At 50.4% G+C, this 20,060-nt stretch overlaps 2 protein-coding genes across 10 annotated transcripts in view; one reads left to right on the plus strand and one right to left on the minus strand.

Moving 5' to 3' along the window:
* The window catches only part of S100PBP (S100P binding protein), a 24,963-nt gene extending 10,256 nt beyond the window's left edge, over positions 1-14,707 (plus strand). For 4 of the 8 annotated variants that reach the window (XM_086863904.1, XM_086863906.1, XM_086863907.1 and 1 more), the window contains exon 5: positions 14,523-14,707. In XM_086863904.1, coding sequence (XP_086720030.1) covers positions 14,523-14,631 — 109 coding nt within the window. In that variant the 3' untranslated portion in view covers positions 14,632-14,707. Of the gene's footprint in view, positions 1-3,824; positions 5,349-14,522 lie in introns of those variants that run through there. The other 4 variants (XM_086863900.1, XM_086863901.1, XM_086863902.1 and 1 more) reach the window with 1 other exon arrangement.
* Positions 3,343-19,588, minus strand: FNDC5 (fibronectin type III domain containing 5). 2 transcript variants are annotated; one of them, XM_086863908.1, is made up of 6 exons: positions 19,457-19,588; positions 10,354-10,469; positions 9,834-10,032; positions 8,231-8,323; positions 5,683-5,816; positions 3,343-5,048 (listed from the first exon to the last, which is right to left on the minus strand). In XM_086863908.1, exons 1-6 carry the CDS (start codon positions 19,533-19,535, stop codon positions 5,007-5,009), a joined length of 663 nt encoding a protein of 220 aa, XP_086720034.1. In that variant the 5' UTR covers positions 19,536-19,588; the 3' UTR covers positions 3,343-5,006. The 2 variants fall into 2 exon arrangements, with proteins under 2 accessions (XP_086720034.1, XP_086720035.1); XM_086863909.1 differs by lacking the exons at positions 3,343-5,048; positions 5,683-5,816 and adding an exon at positions 7,878-8,027 and having other exon boundaries at positions 19,457-19,566.
* Positions 19,589-20,060: the final 472 nt, after the last annotated feature.

A 20,060-nucleotide genomic window follows, 5' to 3' on the forward strand; every position in this document is an offset into this window, starting at 1 on the left:
CAAGTTCTTTGAGAAAGGAATCATTTACCTGTGGTCTGGGGACAATTTCACCTGCTATCTGTGGAATCCCAGGATGGTTTGGGTTGAAAGGGACATAAAGATCATCCAGATCATCTCAGTCAGGGCAGGGAGACCTTCTGCTATCCCAGATTGCTCCAATACCTGTCCAACCTGGCCCCAGACACTTCCAGGGGTGGAAATTCTCAGCAGGCAGCTCCTGACCCTGCCAGGGAGGTGCTGAAGGTGTCTCCAGGAGGGGGTTTGTGTTCTTTGGGAGTGTAAAACTCTGCCATGAAGCTGCTCTGTCCTTTGGGAAGGATTTAGGCTTCTGGGCAGCTTTAGTGCTGCAAATTTCCCTCTTTGACATTGCAAATGATTCACATTTGAATGGTGGAGAGAGGAGGGAGGGATTGTGGATTAAGCCTTCATGGAAGGACAGTGTTTTGCTGTGTGTTTGCTCTTAGAGAGCAGCCAAGGGCCCTGCTGATGATTTTTGCTGTAGTAGAACGCAGCGATATCAATAAAAACTGAAATAAAACTGGCTCTGTGCAAGCCCTGCGTGAGCTCTGATAAAATGCCTCACAATTAAAAATTTAATAGCGTTCATCAATGTATTGCAGCCAGCTGGAAAACAATGAGACTGAAATAAAACCACTGTGTGGGATTTTTTTCTGCCTTCCTCTCAAAAACTAACCAGCTTTTCCCTGTAAGGAGGAAGAAATTGCATCCTGAAACTGGAAATAGTGGAAGGTGACAATCTCCTTTTGGTTTAAGAGGATATTTAGGTCTGGGTGGTATAAATATGTTTAATTTAGCAGTTGGTGGTATTAAAGGTGGGGGTTTTGTGAATTCAAAAGGACAGTGATGCTGCAAAGTGTCAAATGGCATTGTGGGGCTCTGCATCCAGCGTGTCCAGATTCCAAGGAAAAAAAAAAGAGGATTTTTTTTCTGGCTGCCAGCTTTGCTGCCTCCATCTGGGAATCTGAAATTCAAGCTGTGCCTTCCCCGGCTCTGTCACTAATAATGAAGATTCTTCATTTGGAACTTACTTAACCAAAATTGAGGCTGAAGGAGAATCCAGCTCCTTTTTTTTTTTTCCTCGAGACGTGTGGGCTGCAGCAGCACCAAGGGGGAACAGCATCATTTTAACGCCTGAGGTCAGCAGACAATTCAACAGACGCCAGATTTGTGGTGGAAACACAAGATATTTTAGCATAACAAGCATGTTGATGGGGTAGCTTTTTAACAAAAGCTGATTGAATTTGGTCAGCTCTGCTTCCAGTCTAGGCTGTAATAGCTCATTACACGTCGTTTATATTTTTTTTTAATTTTTTTTTTTTTTTGGCTGCAAATCTGGGGGAAATTACATTTGGTGGAACATATGGTGTCATCTTCAGCTCTCTCCTCGGGAAGCGCAGGCCTCGCCGAGGTGCCGTGTTTTGCTGGGGAAAAATGGATGTGCAGCTGTGACATTGGCTTTGGAGTGATGTCACCTTTTCCCGTCTTTGGCAAACACTGCCATCAGCAGCCTGTTCCTCTCCCTTGGCATCTCCATTACCAGCTGAGATTGTGCTAACACTTTTCCTCCGTGTAGGTGTTTCCTCCTCGGCTTCTATTGAAGTGGCAGGGAATCAAAATGCCTCGTGTTCCCGTTTTCCCCGGAGCACCGAGGCTGTGCCGGTGCCTGGTGGCCCGGGGGAGGGGGTGACAAGTGGCTGGGGCTGTGTTGTGAGTTGGAAGGACACGCTGTGCAGGATTGTTTGCTCCACACTTCCTCCCGCGGCTCCTCTTTGCTAAACTCGTGGGGGAGGAATTTATTGGTTAAATTGTACTTGTAGGCATAATATTACAGTGCTGGGAAGGAAGAAGGAGAGCGGTGCTTAACTCCAAACACGCCCTGGCTGTGCTGGCGAAGGGTTTTTGTTTGCAGCTCCCTGCTCCTATTGTGTCCCAAATCTCTGCTCAGTTGGTTCTTGGAAATCAATGGGATTCGTCCCGAGCCAGCTGGGCTGGCTTTGCTTTCAGAGATCAGCAGGAGATCAGCCTCTCTGGGATCCCTGGCACAGCAGCCCACTCCCTCTTGCTGCTTTTTAGTATTTATTGAAACCTCCCTTTCGCAGCTCCCGCTTCCAACAATGAGTCAAAATCAGCAGCCAGGGCGAAAACACGTGGGGGGACGTGGGTGGTCTGGAGGGTGTGCTGTGCTGTGGCCCAGCATGACTTCCCTCAGTGTGCCTTGGGTTTATTTTTGCTGGATGCCTTGCCTTTGTTGACTGTAAAACACCTCAGAAGTATCTTTTGGCAGCTGCTGATGGGAGCGAGGTCTCTGTTCTAAAGATGGGTTTAGGACTGAGCTCACACATTGCTGACTCTCATGGGTTACGGTGGAATTTAATACCCAGGCAGCACTTAAAGCTTTGGTGTTTATGACCCTCACAACAGCAGCATTTTAAGTAACTTTCTTCTTTTCTTCTCCTATAACCCTTTCCTAAAGTGTGGATTTACTCCACCACTTCAATTCAGAGTGGCTAAAAAATTTCCTTGAAGGGAATCACTTGAACCGAGTGGTTTGGAGTCCCTGTCTGAGCTGAACTCTGCCAGCCCACATTTGTTTCTCCTCACAAACAACATTTCTTTACTCTCCAAGCCCGCAGTTCTGGGTTATCAAATGCAGGTTATCAAAATAACCCTGGCATCTCCTGCCACATGTGAATATTGAACTCTGCCCCACACTGACACTTTAATTCTGATCTACCAGAGGAGTGATCACATCTCTGTCAGGAAAGAAATAGCTTCAATCTGTCCCTAGGAAACAACAACTGTGGGGAAAAGGAAAGGGATATGGTCTGAATTCCCAGGGACAACTGGCTTTAAAAGCAGCCACACAACCCCCCAACCTGCCAAATTACCGGGCTGGATTTCCTCTGGAGCAGCTCTCTGAGGGCTGCTTGCTTGGCTGTCTGCTCCAGGATTAGGAGAGAGCATCTCCCTTATCGTTTTGCACATGCTGTACCATCTGTCCTAAATCTCCCTTTGTCGGGCTGTGGATTCCAAGTGCTATTTCTTCCTTGGGAGATAACAGACGTGGCTGAAGAATTTTGCTAGGTAGGGCTGGGGTGCTATTTATGGTGCGAGTTTATTTTTTTTGTCCTGCAGTCAGAACCAACTCTGAACCTCCCTGGGTTTTCTCCACCCAGACACTGAGAAAAATATTTTAGGTTATAGGTGTGTTTAGGTTTTAGGTCTGGGAAATATGAAGTCCCCCATTTGTAGGGTGTGTGTGCTGCTGAAAGAGGGTGGATATGAAATAATTAAATTCAGGCATTACAAGGACACAAGAGATGCCTTTAATCTTTTATTGTACATTATAAAATGTTTATTGCTCTGTCTGTATCAGAGGTGGTGACCTCTCCTTCTTGGTGATGGAAAAGTATGTTCAGGCAAAGGATCCTGGAGACACCTTTGGGGTTGGCCTGGCTGGAACCAGCACTTCTGCAGGAGAAATTCCCAGTGCTTTTCTCCCAAACCAGCTCTTTGAGAAAAGCTGGTGACAGGGGAATTGGAGAGATGGCAGCTCCTCACTGCCAGCCTGGTTCTTTGCAGAGACTCCCAACCCAGGCTCCTCTGAGTGCAGGTTTGTTGTGACAATCTCCAAACCTTCCCTCAGACCAGCCTCTCTTGGAGTGTGACGGAACAATTCGGATCCTGCCTCATCCCCTAAGTGCATATGGAGTGGTCTTGTGGAGGAATTAAATAAATACAGATACCCCATGGCACACTGCAAAGAATAAATCTTTTTCATGTCATGGTCCTGCGTCTCCCAGCTATCCAGAGCACCAGCAATCCCCAGGGATCCTGTCAACTTCCAAACATCCAGCATTTCCTAAGAGAGAGATCCTCATCCTTTTTGGGAAGAGCTGTCTCCAGCAGACTCCTGCCGTTCCAACCTCAGGAGAACAGCACAGGCAAGGATGTGTAAGGAAAATCAGCCCTTCCCACACAGAAACTTTACTAAAAGAAGCTTTTTAAGAACTTAAGCCCTCAAAAAAATGCCCCTCAGGCCAGAGCCTTCCACAATAAACAGCTCTTGCCCCTGGAGACCTTGCATAGCAACCGGTATCATCAGGTATTTTGTCTTTTTCTTTGTTTTGTTTTGTTTTTTTTTTGCTGACTGGCTACATTTTTATGGACCTTTTTTGCCATTGGTGGTGGACTCAGGCCCAGCTGAAAATACCACACAGAAAATGGTTGAAATTATCCTGGAAGCTAAATAACAGCTTCTGGTGTCCCCTCATGTTGGGCTGTGCCTCAGTGTTCCCCGATTTTTCTGAAGAGCACCAGTGTGAGAGAGAGGAGAGACAGCAGCAGCGGAGAACGTGCTGCAGCCTGGCTGGAGAACAGCTGGGGAAGTTCTCCTGGTGGGAATGGAAACTGGGGGATGCCTTTTTTTGTTTGTTTGTTTGAAAAACCCACCTGCAAGACGTGTTACACGACACACATCAATGAACGAAGCGAGGCCCGAGCACACAGCAGCCAAAATTTGGCTTCTCCGTGGTGTTTGCCATGAGCCTCCTGCTCGGAGAGGGATGTGCCTGATGCCTGGGAATACTGCCGGCATGGAGTGACAGTGAGACCAGAGAAAGACACAACAAAACCTTGTGCATTCCCAAAAAAACAGGAAAGCTGTCCCAGAAGATGGAGTGTGAGGGTAGAAAGGAGCGTGGAAGACATTGCTCCAAGCCAGGTGATTCACGGATCACTCCAGCATCACTGATTCTTCTCCATCCTCTTTGTTTGGGTTTGTTTTGTTTTGTTTTTTTATTATTTTTGCAGGATTTCCCTTCCTGGCCAGATGCTTTGCAGAACACGGATGAGGAGGTGGATGCCAGCGAGTGACAATCACGAGGTCTTGTTTTGCAAATCGCCCCGACAATGTTTGACCTCCCCAGTCATCACGGCTCGGAGTGGGAGTGAGGGATGGAGTCCATCTCTCAGCTGTCAGGCTGTCATGCTTCAATGATGTTCACCGAGGGCTTGTTTTTTGGAAACTAGGAGGGAAAACAAAGGAAAACCAATGTATAATAGGGGAAAATCACCTCAGAGCTCGGTGCAGTCTGCAGGTCGTGTTTGGTGAAGATTCTCGTTCCCACCCCTTCATGATGATGAAGAAGGGTCAGAGTTGAGGTTTTAGGCTTGTGGGGTTCATCACTGCTTCTGAACCGTCATAAATCAGTGAACTATTTAAAATACTGAATAAATATGGTGGGGATGTGAACAGAAACACGAGGAAGTTAAATGAATTGAAATAAGTTGGGATAAATTAAAGGCTTGACCTATTCACACTTCGACATGGTGTTAGCATCTTTGCTCCTGCTGATTAACTCTCCAGTTAATTACAGGACCAGTGTCCTCTTTGCCTCGTGCTGCTGTGGGAGGACCCAAGGAACTCATTTTTTTTCCCTCCAGAGATGCTCAGCTCATCCAGAAACGTGGCTTGAAACCTGATTTCTCTCGGCCATGCAGGATCCAGGGGGTGGGAGTGAAGCTCTGCCTTCCTGAGCAGCAGAGCCGTGGGTGTGGAGGGTGTTCCCATCCCTCAGCCCGGCTCTGGAGGTGGGGGAGGATTTTTTAACAGAGGCTTTTTTGGGTTGAATTTAGCAGAAATCGGTTGCGGACACTCACCTTGCTCCGCAGGAGGCCCCCGCCCTGATGCTCGGGTGTGCTGTTCTCCGAGGCGCTCTTGGCTTTCTCCTTGCTGTTGTTGGGCTCGTTATCTTTGATGATATCGTACTGTCTGCAGAACAGGGCGATCACCCCTGCCGGGAGAGAGCATCACATCAGCGAGCTCAGCAGCCTGCAGACATCACACATCCCTCCGGCCAGCCTCGGCAGCATTCCCGGTTCCCACAGCCACGCAGCCTCTGCCTCTTCCCTCCCTTAATTCCATGCTAAACTAGTTAGACAGGACGCCAGAAGATTAATTCTATTCCAGCCTCCCTGTTATGAAGTGTTTTAAAGTCCTGCATTTGGACCAACACCAACTCCGCGGTTCGGCGAGCACCGGAGCTCCTGAAATTTCTGCCTGGTGAAAATGTGTCCTCTGCTCCCCGTCCTCTGGAGCTGGAGCTGGCACAGGAGAGGTTCTGAACCTGCCAGCACCTGCAAATGGAAATTTCCTCCCACACACACACACACCCAGGCACGTGGAGAGGGGAGCAGGGGCAGCCGTGGCACGTAAGATGACTGCAAATGTCTGGCTGAGAAGGTTTTATGTGATGTTTCCACCAAATAACATCTGCCTGTGGATTCCAGACACGTAGGTGAAGTGGATCCAGGCAGATGTTGCTTTTCCCTCCCTGAAAAATCTTCCTTAATAGCCAAATATATATATACATATATAATATTTTATATATATATATATATATATTATATATATAATATATATATATATATATATATATATATATATATATATATTTTTAAATCTTCCAGCATCTTCACGTCATGAACTGCTCTATAAAACGAGTGTGGCAGTTGCCCCCAGGCTTTACTGATAAACACAGTGGCCCAAATTCTTTCTTTGGGAAAGTGGGCAAATGGCTGGTTCCAGGAGAAAAGGCATTAACATCTGCCACAGCCACTCCCCTCGTGTGATTTCTGTGAGTAAAACTGACACACAAAGAAGGAAAACGCCGTGAAAAATTCCAAAATTTCCAAAATTCAAGAGCTGGGGCTTGGCTCAGCCCAGAGCCCTGGGCACGGACTGGTTCCATTTGGATTTTCCCAAATATTGTCACACAGGACAGGTTAAAAGCTGGAAGGAGTTTTTTTTTTTGTGTATTGAGACTTTTTAAAGGATGCATTTGATGCAGAGAGAGATTCTCTCCACACCCTTTTGATTTTTAAATATAAGTAATTTGTCTGGAAGGGAAATTGTGGGATTAGCAAATTCTTTGTTCCCAGCTGATCCAAGTCTCAGATTAGGGAGGTGAATGGGTTGTTCAGTCACCCCATGTAATTATTCATGATTATTTTCCCTGGCAAGGCATTGAAACTGGGATGTGCACAACTGAAACATGGCAGAAATGCTAAAAAATAATAGCCTGGAGGTTCTGGAAATCTTCTAAGTTTGTTTCAGTTTTCATTAGGAATAATTGCTGTCCAGTCCCTGGAGATGCAAATAAGCGTGAAAAGAAAAATAAGTTATGTATGGATCTGATTCAGTGTCACCTGGATTCCTCCATCCCCTTCTGTGATGGAGAAATTTCTGTGGAAATGTTATATAAAAATAGGAAAAAAAAAAAAAAATGAAAACAATAAAATTATAATTATAAATATAAATATATAAAGATGAATATTAATATGTCTATGAATACGAATAAATATAAATATAAATATAAATATAAATATAAATATATAGAGATTAACATTAACATGTCTATGAATATGAATATGAATAAATATAAATATAAATATATAGAGATTAACATTAATATGTCTATGAATATGAATAAGAATAAATATAAATATAAATATAAATATAAATATAAATATAAATATAAATATAAATATTAACATAAAGATGAATATATAAAGATGAATATTACTGTAAATATTAATATGACTATGACTGAATATGAATACAAATTTGAATATGAATAGATATAGATATAAATAAATATAAATATAGATATAAATCTAAATATAAATATAAATATAAATATATATAAATCAATCTAAATCTAAATCTAAATCTAAATCTAAATATATATTAGTGTGTGTGGAGAGGAAGACTCTTGCCTGAGCACTGGAGTCATATAATATCCAGAAAATTACTGCAGCCTGTAATATCTGAAGGACTCAAGGCATATCCTGTTGGATAGTTGGATCCCTGGAAATATTCCAGGACAGGGCTTGGAGCATCCTGCCCTGGTGGAAGGTTGGGGTGGAACAAAACGATCTCTATGTCCCTTCCAACCCAAACCATTCCATGATTCTGTGGCTGAGGGCATCGTAATCAGGGCAGTCTGGAAGAAAATGAGATTACAGGATTAACCATAGGGAATTGCTTCCATCAAATCAATTTTCTGCTTCCTGCTGGACCAAACTCCAGCTGCCAAGCCCAACTTGAGGTGCCCTTCCAGCTGAGAACTCCGTACTTTTTGTGGGAAGAAAGGCATTCCTAAGGGATGTGCCATGGATTTAGTTGTGACAGAGAGTTGGGACTGACCTGCCCACATAAACAACACCACAACAATGATGAGAATTTCCCCCGCTCGCAGCTGTTGGTTTTTCTTCGCCATCTCCTTCATTGTCACCTCATCTGCATGGGGACAAAGAGATAGGGTGAGACCCAAAATGCAGCTCAGAGCCTGCTTTAGGAGTGTCCCCAACCACAGTCAGCGTGTCAGGAGCTGAGCCTGCAGGGAGAGAGTCCTGACACTCCTTAGGACACTTGGGTTGGGATTTAGGAAGGAATTCTTCCCTCTGAGGGTGGCTGGGAGCTGGAATGGATTTCCCAGAGAAGCTGTGGCTGCTCCATCCGTGGAAGTGCCCAGGATGGAGCTTGGAGCAGCCTGAGATCGTGGAAATGTCCCTTTGGAACAGGATGAGCTTTACATCCCTTCCAACCCAAACCAGTCTGGGATTCCAAGATTCATCCTGTAACATCCTGAGGGGACACGGATGGAGGAGGGCGGTGTTATCTGTCCCCGTGGCTGCTCTGTCTGCTGTCCCTGTCCCTGTTAGTGCCATCTGCACCTGTCACAAAGCCTTACATGCTCCAGCAGCTCCAGCTCAGGAGCGTGGAGAGCCTGGCAGGATATTTTTCAGCGGAGCCCTGGGATTCAGAAAGGAGCAGAGCCTTTTTGCTGGGCGTAATTCCCCTCCTTGGCTTCAAAGCATTAAGGAGATTACAGTTCAGGCCCCCAGGAAAGGAGCAGTGCTCCTCTTAGTGCTTCCAGATAAACAGCAATTCAGGATTTACAGCCTCCAAATCAGTTTAAATAGAGTCAAGGACTTGCATCCTCAGAACCACGGCCAAAAGCCCTGGAACAGGCCAGGCCCTCAACAGGCAGGGAGGGACCTGGGTGTCCCCACAGCCCTGCACTGCCAGGCCCTCTTTTGGAGCAGGATTTTTGCTGACAGAAAACCCTCAACAGCCTGGTTTGGCTAAAGAGGAACAAGTGAAGGAGTTGCCAGTGGGGAAGTGCTTGATTTTCTCCGTGGAGATACTGAAAACCCAGCTGGATGTGATCCAGGACATCCTGCTCTGCTTGACCCTGCCTGGGTGATCTCAAGAGGTCCCTTCCTACCTCAGCTCTCTGCAATTTGGCAGAAATACTGAAAAAGTAAGAAAAGTGGGAGTCTCTGGGTATTTTTTCCCCCAAAATCCAAGCACAGGAAGCCCCGTGAATCCCACAAGTGGCCTGTGAGCACAGTGGTGTGCCCGGTGCCATCCAGGGCTGCTGGTTCCACATGAGCTCAGAGGCTGGCCAGGAATTCCCCTTGGCTTTCTCCACTTGTAGGGAGCAGGACACAGAGCTGCAAACCTCACTTGGTTAAATCTCACCTGGAACAGGAGAAGGAGCAGCCACCTCCAGCAGCATCTCCCTGTCACCTTGTGCCCCCTCAGAACATCCCGAGGGAACACTCAGCCCCATGAGTGTTTGTCCCACAGGGTTTATCCTGTTCATCCCACAGGGTTTATTCTGTTCATCCCACAGGGTTTCTCCTATTTATCCCACAGGGTTTCTCCCAGCTTCTCTGGATCCTGGTTCCTCTCTGCACAGCTCCATGTCCCAGGGGCCACGTAGGAACTCACCCACACTTGCCTTTATTTTTAGAGGCTAGTTTCTCAGCTTCCCTGGGGGTCTTGAAGAGGACTGGCTCACTGGCAGGGCTCTGGCCTTGGATGCTGATGGACTGGACATGCACAATGTACTCAGTGTCCTCCTCTAGGTCCCAGAGGGCACAGGAGCGGGTGGTGGTGTTCACCTCCTGGATGAAGCGCAGCATCCGCACGTCCTTCTTCTGGAAGCCGAGAGAGGAGAGCACAGAGTGGTGGAGGGACCTCCCCATGTGCATTTATTTGCTGTCACCTAAGGCCACTGATTCCTGCCCTGCCCACCACGTGGATGTGGAGGAACCATCGGGATCCTTCCCTCTCTGCAGCCACCAACGTGCAAAGCGCCGCTGCAGAGGGGACGGGAGAGCCAAATCCCCTCCGGGACCACGAGGGACAGGATGAGAAGGAATGGGCTTAAACTGCAGCAGGAGGATTTGGGAGCAGAAGGGACCTGAGAGGGGGGGCAGATGGATATGGCTGAAACTGGGTAATTCTAGGCACGGTACCTGTTGGGAAATTGCAAATCCAATGACAACTTCGTCTTCCAGCACATCCCAAGTGACCACGGCCGAGTTGGCTTTCAGGTGTTTGACTGTGACATTTACTGGAGCCGATGGGCTGTCTGCAAGGAGGGAGAGCAGAGCCTTTACAGGGGCAGGAGACACAGCAAGGGCAAGGAAAGGAGTGGAAAAGGATCTCAGGATCCTTGGATATATGATATCCTCAGGATCTGTCTTGGATATGTGACCTGGGAATTGCAGTTACTCTGTCGGGACACGAAATTAATAACAGGGCTCTTTTCTCTGGAGTGATGAGACAGAGGTTATCTTCTGGTGTTTTGGTTGTTTATTCTCTTATTTATATTACATATACACAGAGTACAAGGGTACTAAGATAGAAAGGTGCAAAATGGCTAACAAAGAATTTCTTCAAGGTCTTTTATATGTCTGTTTGTCCAATTAACAAATGCCAAGTAAATTATTTTTCTTAGTGACCCAATGACCTGTGTGCTGCACTGTGGCATTCTCTATCCAATCACTGACACAGAACTGCAAACCTCACTTGGTTAAATCTCATCTGGAACAGGAGAAGGAGCAGCCACCTCCAGCAGCATCTTATTACCCAAAAATCCCTAGAAGAAGAAGAAGAAGAAGAAGGAGAAAGGGACAACACCCTAAATCCTCCATCTTGACTCTTGTTTTCTAAAAGAGCTTAAACTTTAAACTTTCTCACTCAGTGACTTAAAGAAACTCTCTAACTTACAAACTCACATTCTCAGTTTTTCTACTTAACTTTAACAGCTGTCTCCATGGTGTTATGTGAAATTCAGCGTTTTCTTGGATGTCAGAGCCAGGTATCAGAGATATCCTGTGCCTCTGACTCAAACAGTTCTGCAGGTCTCAATTCCCATGGTGGAGCTAGGAGATGTCACCTGAGATTATGAGTTGCATTCAACACGGGTTCAAACTGATAGAGGCAAAATTTAAGTTAAATGCTGGGGAGAAATCCTTCCCTGGGAGGGTGGTGGAGGTTGCCAAGAGAAGCTTTCATCCCTGGAAGTGTTCAAGGCCAGGTTGCAGCAACCTGGGAGAGTGCAAAGTGCCCCTGCCCACGGCAGGGAGTGGGGCTGATCTTCCCGTCCCTTCCAACCCAAACCATTCCACGACTCCACGTGTGAAATACCCAACCCTTGGGGAAGAATTTCTTGAACACGACAGCCAAGCCCTGAGCAGCTCATTCATCCCATCCTCCCCAGCCACATTTTTCCTTGTTGTTCTGCGTTCCAGCCTGCCAGTGACAGCTGGGAGGGAATTTCAGCTCTGTCATGGAAGCGTGCACACAGAATGCTTTGGTGAGCATTCCGGAGGTTTGAAACGCGCCAGTGGAGTAACTGGGAGAGTTTCTTTTGCTTTTCCCTGGTAGAAAATGTTTCTTACAATGTTTTGTGGTTGATTTCTGAGCACATCCAGCAAACATCCAGTTGGAGCTGCCAGGACACGGTGGATACTGTAATGTGGAAAGGGCAGGCCAGGAAAGCAGGAGCCTGAGGCTCTGTGTTTATTCCCAGTTCCAGAGCCCAGCTGAATCCTCCCAGCCTTGCCAAGGAGAGCTGAGCTCCTGCACAACCTCCCCAAGAGCCTCTTCCCAAGGGAAAGAAAAAACCTCTTCCCAGTCCAAAGCCCTTCCTGGCATCTCGAGGGAAAGTTTTACCTCCAAGGCTTGGCACAGCTGTTCCAGCTGGACTCTGTTCCCACTCCTCTGGTCAAATTTAATTCACAACCTTCAGCTTTGCCCTGAACCAAAAGCATTGAATGCTCTGAGGAGCCCCAGGAGGTCAGTAGGGTGAGGAAGAATAATTTTATTCCAACTTTTATGCATAATTTATACTTTTATTTCATTATAACCGCCCCTTTGGGGCTGGGACAGGTCAGCAGTGCAGAGGGGTGCACTTGTGCCTATCTCCAGTGACACTTGTTGGATTTATGGTCAATCCCAGCCGCCTGGATGGGGCTGGAAATATTCAAGCTGGAGTGTCAATGTCTGACATCACTCCTGGTGAATGTTCCCCTGGGGAACAGAGGAATAACAGGAACACAGAATTCCCCAGCTGAAGGTCACTTGGCACAGTGATGCCTCTTTCCTTTCACTGCCAGCAGGTATTATTCCACCCTTAGGAATAAAATGTCTGGAGAAGCCATTCGAGCCAGGCTGACTCTAGTGAATCCATCAATGAGAAAAAAAAAGTCACTGAATGGCTGAATTTACCCAAATTCAGGACTTTAGGAGGAACAGCAAGTCTCTAATTCCACAGAGGGATGTCATTCCTCTCCGGAGTAACCATGGTGTTGACCCAGAGCATTCTCATCTCCCAGGGCCTGGCCCTCATAGAATGAGGCAGAATTCCCCAGCCATCCTCTTGGAGGATGGGATCCCTCACCATCCTCACCCTCCCTGCAAGCTGAGGAGGGAGACAGATCATCCTCCCCATCCTGGAATGGAAGTCCAAAGCCGGCTGTGACACAAGGAAGGGACGTGGGTCTGCCGCTCTTCACCTTCCCCCGTGACTGAACCAACAAAAGTCAAGTCTAATTTTAGGAAGGGGCGGTCAGCAGACAGGAATGTGCACGGGGAAGGTCTGTGAGTCATGCCTGATGAATTTGCTGGAACACACGGAGGACATGACGGAGTTGAGGGATGGGAGACAAAACAGTCTCCAGCTGCAGCCCAGCACTTCGCCCTTCCAGGCTGCACCGCTCCATCCCGGCGTCGTTGTCTTCCCTGGGTATTTTTAGGAGATAAATTTTGGTGTTTTTTAGGAGCTACCACTGACTTAGCCGGCTTCAGTTGGAGGAGGGCTTTGAAAATAGATGAATTAACCCCACAGGAACAGAGAGCAGAGATCATGGAAAAAGGCTGGGAAAAGGGAACAGCGCTCAGAGCATTCAGGTCCCCTTTGAAATTTGTGACCTTGAGGGAGGCACAGCATAAAAAATATCTGAGTTTCCTGATAGCATAAGAATTGGGGGAGTTGGGAAGACCTTGAAGAGCTGGAGGAGAACAAAAAACTCTTCTGGGAAGTGGTGGGAGGGGGTGGAGAGCTGTGAGGCAGGAGGGAAGCACTCGGCAAAACTGAAACCCAGAGTTTGAAACCTCCAAAACTGAAATCTGGATGAAGATGAGGGAGAAATCACCTGGAGTGGGTGGTCAGGGACATTTTAGAACCTTTCTTTAGGAATACCTGATAGAGGGATGGGGTAGTGAAGTCAGCAGCTTTAAAATCCAGGAATCCAGGGCAGCAGATCCCAGTGTGCCCTCCCTTGCATTGCTACACCCAAATCAGTGGTGCCAAACTAGCATAAAAACACTAAAAAGAGACTTAAACCATGCTTGATGGAAATGCAAACCCAGAAAAATGGATTTTCTGCTCCCAGAGCTGCGGGAATAATTTGGAACCAAATTTTTCATCCATGAGGTTGCTTTTCTCCCCATTCCCAGGAGGTGAAATGATGAGATCACGACTTCTTAAGACCTAAAACACTGTTCCAAGATATTCCACATGACTTTTGGCACCCTGGCCCTGTTGCAGCTCTTTGTTGGTGCCAGCCTGGCTGAGATCAGGTGGAAAAGGTGTAATTCCTGTAATTTCCCAGCTGGCTGCAGGGGGTCGGGAGCTCAATCAGGGCCTCAAGGTGCCAAATCCAAATTTTTGTTTCCTTCTAGAGTCATGTGCAACTCCTGGAAACTTTGTTTCTGTGCCTGTGGCAGCCAGGAAAGCTGCTGGTGTTCTGGGAGCAGGCACAGAGGGTGGGAATGTTGCAGGGATAGCAGGGGATGGGTTGTGGATCAAGGTTCTTTTTGTGCCTGTTTACTCCAGAGCTGCTGAGGGCAGCACATTCCCAGTCTGCTCCGTAAGGGAATGGTGAAAGATTCCTGCTTTAGCACTTGAACTTCATTCCAGTGCAGGATGCTGGAGCAAATCCCACCCTGCAAACTGGCAGAGGATATTTGCCCAAATTTAGATGGAAAAATACTCTCATTTTCATGTCAGCAGAAATCGCCCCACCCCTCATTAAGGGAAACCCTGACGATTTAAGCTGAAATCAGGACTTTTAAACATGAATAGCAGCTTAAAAACCGAGGATTTCTAAAATCCCATCTCATTTCCTTCCCACAGGCTCCGAAATCTCCCATCCCCCAGGCCCAGCCCTCCCCAGTTACGCCGCACCTGGGGCCCTTTTGGCAGAAGCAGGTCAGAGCCTCCTCTGTGCACCAAGAAATCCTGAGCCCTGGAGATGATCCTTGATCCCTTCCCGATGCTGAGAACCCCTCCCAGCCTTTTATAAAATGTTTTCCTCGTTATTGTTGGACTTTAATTGGGAAGAGAGGAACCCCCCACACACTTTACAACTCATCCCTGGTTTCATTATGGGTACAGCTGGCACAAGGATCTGCTTCCCTGTGAGTTGGATTCCCCATGGGAGCTGTGGTATGGATGGGAGGGGTAGGAAAAAGAGCAGGGAAAAGGTTTTTTTCCATCCCACTGCTGCTGCTGTCACCTGGGAATGGGGGGGATGCTGAATATTGGGGTGTCCAGATGCTGGGGGGGTCTTGTAGGATCAGGGAGGTACCTGGGCCACTGAAGGAAAGGAGGAACCTGTGGGAATATCAAACCCTTGGGGTCACCTCAGGCCAGCTGAGCCCAGGACACAGGTCTGGAATTAAAGTGTATTTCTGAATTTATCTCTCTAGCCAAGGGGCCCCCAAACCCCTCAGAATTCACCTCTCTCGTGAAGGTGCATGGAATTGCATCCTTCCTCAGGCTGTGCTGTATTCCCAGCATTTTCCAGTTCACTCAGCTCCTCTCCCAAGCAGCTCCTTCCCTGCTGGGAAGGGCTTGAGCTGCCTCAGAGCTCCAGGGACATGGTCTGGTGAGCTGAGGCTCTGAAGCAGCTCATTCCCTGCTTCCCAGCTGCCCTTTCCTGCAGGAAACAGTGAATTCCAGCCTCAATTCCCAGCAGCTCTTGATTTCTGCACCTTCCCTGGAGATGCAGGAGATGAAAGGACACGACCTGAAAGGAGCATCCCTAAAATCCATGTGATGTTTTCTGCCAGCTCCGCTGCCTTTTCCCTGAGTGTGGATTCATACTGAGCTGCTTTTGCTGCCTCTCTGTGCTCTCCCAGCATGGATCCCATCCATGGATGTAATTGCTTTGTGGGTTTTATGGGGTGTGTAGGAAGGGCTGGCACATTGCTCAGTGTTCCCAAGGGTTTTAATGAAGGGAGCCCCAGGGGAATGTGTGGGAGCAGGGATCATTCCCGCTCCCAGCCCCACGGGAAGCGGAGCTGTTTTGCCAAGATCCAGCGATTTCAAAGAGCAGAGAGGCCAACTGGTGGTTCTTCAGCTGGGGAAGAGGTAATTATTTCCTGCTGACCACCCACTTCCCTATAAAAATGGGATATTAATAGGCCACCAGCCCCCTCCTGCCCACCCCTTGGCTCTGTGGCTGATTCCCCATGGAGCAGCTGCCCAAACGTGCTGGAAATGCTGCCAGGGAGTGTGGAGCCTTTTCAGGGAGCACAGAGACTGTGGCCACGCAGCCATTGGGAATTCCTTGGGGCAGAAGGAAGGAATATTTCTACCCTGGAGCGTCCCAGAGACAGGCAGGATTCTCTCAGGTCTCCCCAGTGCCACAGTTTGGGTTTAAATGCTGCCAGCTTGGAGCAGAGTTGTTCCTATCATGGCATGTTTTATCCAGGATCCAAATATCCACTGAGAACTGGGTACCACAGTTCATTTTGCTAGCTCCTCTCATCCCACACCTCTGTAGTATCAGGGCAATCAGAGGTGGTGAGGAAGCCTGGGAATTTCCTGGACAGTGCTGGATGCTGACACCAGAGCTCTCCTGGGATTCTGCTGCCTTCTCCCAGCCCAGCTCTGCTCTTTGTATCCCTTTTTTTACTACACACATAAAGGTTTGCAGCTTCATTGCTCAATACATTTCTGCTTTTAACTGAATTATACTTGATCCAGGCCCTCATTCAGCCTCTGGGCACTTCATAAAGCAGCAAGAGTTTGTTTAGCAATGAACATCCAAAGAGTGAGGATGGATCCAGGACCAGCACATGGATGGCACTGCCATGGAGTGCATGGTTAATAACCTCAAGCACATCTGTCTGGGAGGAATCTCCCTTTTCCACAAGCACATTCCCAGCAGGACACAGTGTTAGGAAGAGGATGGCTCAACCTTGGCTGCCTCTCACAGCATCATCCCTGCTGAGAGCCTGACACCGAGGTGAGAAATCTCCACATCCCAATTAAATCCCCTCCTACGCCCAACGCAGAAATCAATAAAGTGCTTACACCACACGTCAGCCAGCCAGGAATCTCCCCGGCCTCTGGGATGGAGGGAAAGGGCTGGACTGGGTTGGTTTGTTGTTCCCAAGTAGCTGAAAGACCTTTTACTGCTCTCTTGAGAATGCTGAGCTTGTTGCTCACCCTGATCCATGGGTGATCCCACCTCTCTGGGCTCGGGAATCAGCCCCTGGAGTCAGATTGTTGGATTTGCTCTCCTTCCCCCTGCGAGGCTGGGGAGGGGGTGAGGGTGGTTTGCAGTGGCTCAGGGGGTGAGGACACCCTTCAGAGCTGAGCAGAGACCAGAATCCAGCCAGGGATGTTCAGTATCTTTTTGGGCAGCTGAGGTGGGGGAGCTATGAAGGGGCTCCTCAAACTAGAGCTCATCCATGTCCTGAGAGCTGGCCCAGAGCTGTGCTGGCAGGGGAGGCTTTACCTGAGCAGTGTGTCACCTCTGCTCTCAACCTCACAAAAATAACCTGATCTGAGCTGCTCTACGGGCTGGCACCTTGCAGTGAGGCTGTTTGCAAGTCACAGGGGCTGTGGCCTATTTTGGGGTCCTCCATCATCACCCCACTGCTCTTTGAGCCCTCAGCAGTGCCCTGAGCCCAGCCCAGCTCCCCTCTCGAGGTGGGGACTGCTGGCAGAGCAAGGACAGCTTTAAATCCTATTCCTGACTTGAAACCATCCTGAGTGTTTCCTTGGGGACTTTGTGGAGCAGTGGGAATGATGTGGGAGGGCATCACCCATCCCGGTGAGATTTGGGGGTTGCCAAAGAGCGTTGGTGTGAAGGTTATTTCTCAGCCACATCATCCTCCTGCTCCTTCTTCCCCTCCTCACTCACCTTGGCATCACCTTGGTAAAAAATGGTCCTGGCTGGCCCAAATCCCTGAATTCAGGGCAGGGCCTGTGCTCAGTGCCACTCACCAGCCCTTGCCCTGGCATTTCCAGGGGGGAATTTGCACCAGTCCCCTCTCCTCGGAATGACAGCTTTAATCTTTCATGACAGGAATTATTTTAAACCCGCTCACACAAGCTCTGGGTCTAAAGGGGACAGACCCTGGAGCCTCCATCCCTGCCTGGGAATGATTTCCTCCCCATGGGCTTTTCCAGTGTCTCTTGGCTTGTGTGGCCTCGTGGCCACATCATCAGGCAGGGCTGGAGCCATGGAGCTGGGGGTGATGCTGCCACTACCTCTGTGTGACCTTGGGAAAATCACTCCGTGCCCTCATCCCTCTGTTCCTGCTCTGGAAAACAGGGACAGCACAAGTTCTCTGCCTCACCTGGGCACAGGGAGAGCTCCTCAGGACCCTTGGCACGGCTGGCACAGGAGGAGGAGGAGGAGGAGGCAGTGGAGGGTGCGTGGCACCACACCAAAGTCACACAGCTCACCGTGAGGGAACGTGGCATGGACACCTCCCGGCCCAGGCAGGAGCAGGAGGTGGTTGTGGGCAGGGACACAACTCCCTGTTTACTCTCGGATGCCAACCGAGGTGATCCAAGGATAAGGAAGAGCAGGGAAGTGGCCTAGTTTACAGAAAACCCCGAGTGCTGTCACAATTGCAGACGCCTCCATTGTGGCGCGGTGTTTTCCTCATCGCTCCCTCCCTTTGGGAATGTTTCATTAATCTCCCCGGATCTGGCAGTTGTGAAACAGCAACTTCAGGAGCTGATGCCTGGCCAAGGACGGGCGGCAGAGCCGAAGGCATCCGGGGGTTGCTGCAGCCCCGACGAGGCCAAATGTAACTCCAGCAACTTGCAGGGATGGCTGGAGTGAAAGAATTTCCACTCCCTGGAGCTCTGCATCCCTAATAATCACCCCCAGCCCCCTGGAATGCAAGCCATGCTGGCAATCAGCAGTCTGGGAATCAAAGCAGTTGTTCCATCAATATCTTGCAGCCAGCGAAGGAGACAGCCCTCGGCTGCTTGGGAGGGTGACTGCTTTGGGCTGGGGAGCTCCAGCAGCACTGCCCACTTTACACCCACACGGGGTGCTGGGGCCAGTGAAGGCAGGAGTGGGCTTGGGTCCATCCTGGTAGCTCCAAAATCAGGTGCAGCTCAAGGGAACACTGCCTTCAGCAAAGATCCCCCACTCCAGGTGACCTGCTCAGCTCGGAGGGGCCTGGTTTTTGTGTCCAGGGTGTGCAGTGTCCCTGGAGAGGTGGCTCCTTTGGGGCCACCACGGTTCCTTTGGGGCCACCACGGTTCCTTTGGGGCCACCATGGTTCCTCTGGGGCCACCATGGTTCCTCTGGGACCACGGTGCTTCCCCAGCGTTCACAGGGCTCCCAGCAGAGCCCGGCTGGGCCCTGGGCAGCCGGGAAGGGGCACTGGCAGAGCAGACCTGGCTTTGTCCCCTCCACTCCGGTTCAGCTCCGTGACACAACCCGGGGCCGCCGTTCAGGTGCCCAAAACCTCCTCCTGCCCCTGCCCAGCGCAGGGCCAGGGGTTCCTCTCCCTTTCCCCGTTTCCACATCTCCACGAGTCTCCCTCCCCGGGGATGCCCGGCTGCGAGCGCCCAGGCTGGGGCACGGCTGGGGCGAGCTCCCGGCGCTGCCCGAGCCCGGTGCCGCGGGGCTGCGTGTCCCAAATCGCCGCCTCTCCTGCACCCGATTCCCGGCAAAGTCCCGGCGCCCCCAAACTCCGTCCCCTGTGCGCAGCCCTGCCCGCTCGCGCTGCTCCCCCCGGGGTCTCTCCTGGCACCGAACCCCCTCCCCACAGCCCCGGCAGACGCTCCCGGGGCCCGGCCGCCCGTACCTGCCTCCACCGGCCGCAGACCGGCGTAGCTGAAGCAGAGCAGGAGCGCGGCGCCGGTGCAGCCGAGGAAGGGCTCCATCCCCCGCGGCCGCTCGGGGCCGGGCCGAGCCGCTCCGGGCCGGGCCGGGCCGGGCCCCGCCGGCGGCGCGTCCTGCGGGCGCGGCGGAGCCGTTCAGCACCGCGGAGAGCGCCGGGGCCGGTACCGCCGGTACCGCCGGTGCCGCCCGGTGCCGCCCGGTGCCGCCCGGTGCCGCCCGGTGCGGCGGGGCTCCTCTCTGCCCGGCAGCGCCCGGCTCGCTTCGGTTCGGTACGGTTCGGCACGGTACGGTACGGCTGGGCTCGACCGGGAGGCGGCCCCGCCGAGCCCCGGCTCCGCCCGCTGCAGCGCCGGGCAGCCCCGCTCCGGTCCCTCCCCCGGCCCCGGGGGCGGCGGGACGGGGGCGGCTCGGGCCCCCCGCCCAGCACGGCCCCGCTCTCTGCCTCAGTTTCCCCGTCCCGCCCCTCCCGCCCCCGCCGAGGTCCCGGCGCGGCCCTCCCGGGGGCTGCTCGGACCACCGAGGGTCCCACTCGCAGCCGAGTGGGGACGTGTCACCGCCGAGGTGTC

The sequence above is a fragment of the Cyanistes caeruleus genome, chromosome 26, assembly GCF_971803275.1.
Source record: "Cyanistes caeruleus chromosome 26, bCyaCae1.hap1.1, whole genome shotgun sequence".
NCBI lineage: Eukaryota > Metazoa > Chordata > Aves > Passeriformes > Paridae > Cyanistes > Cyanistes caeruleus.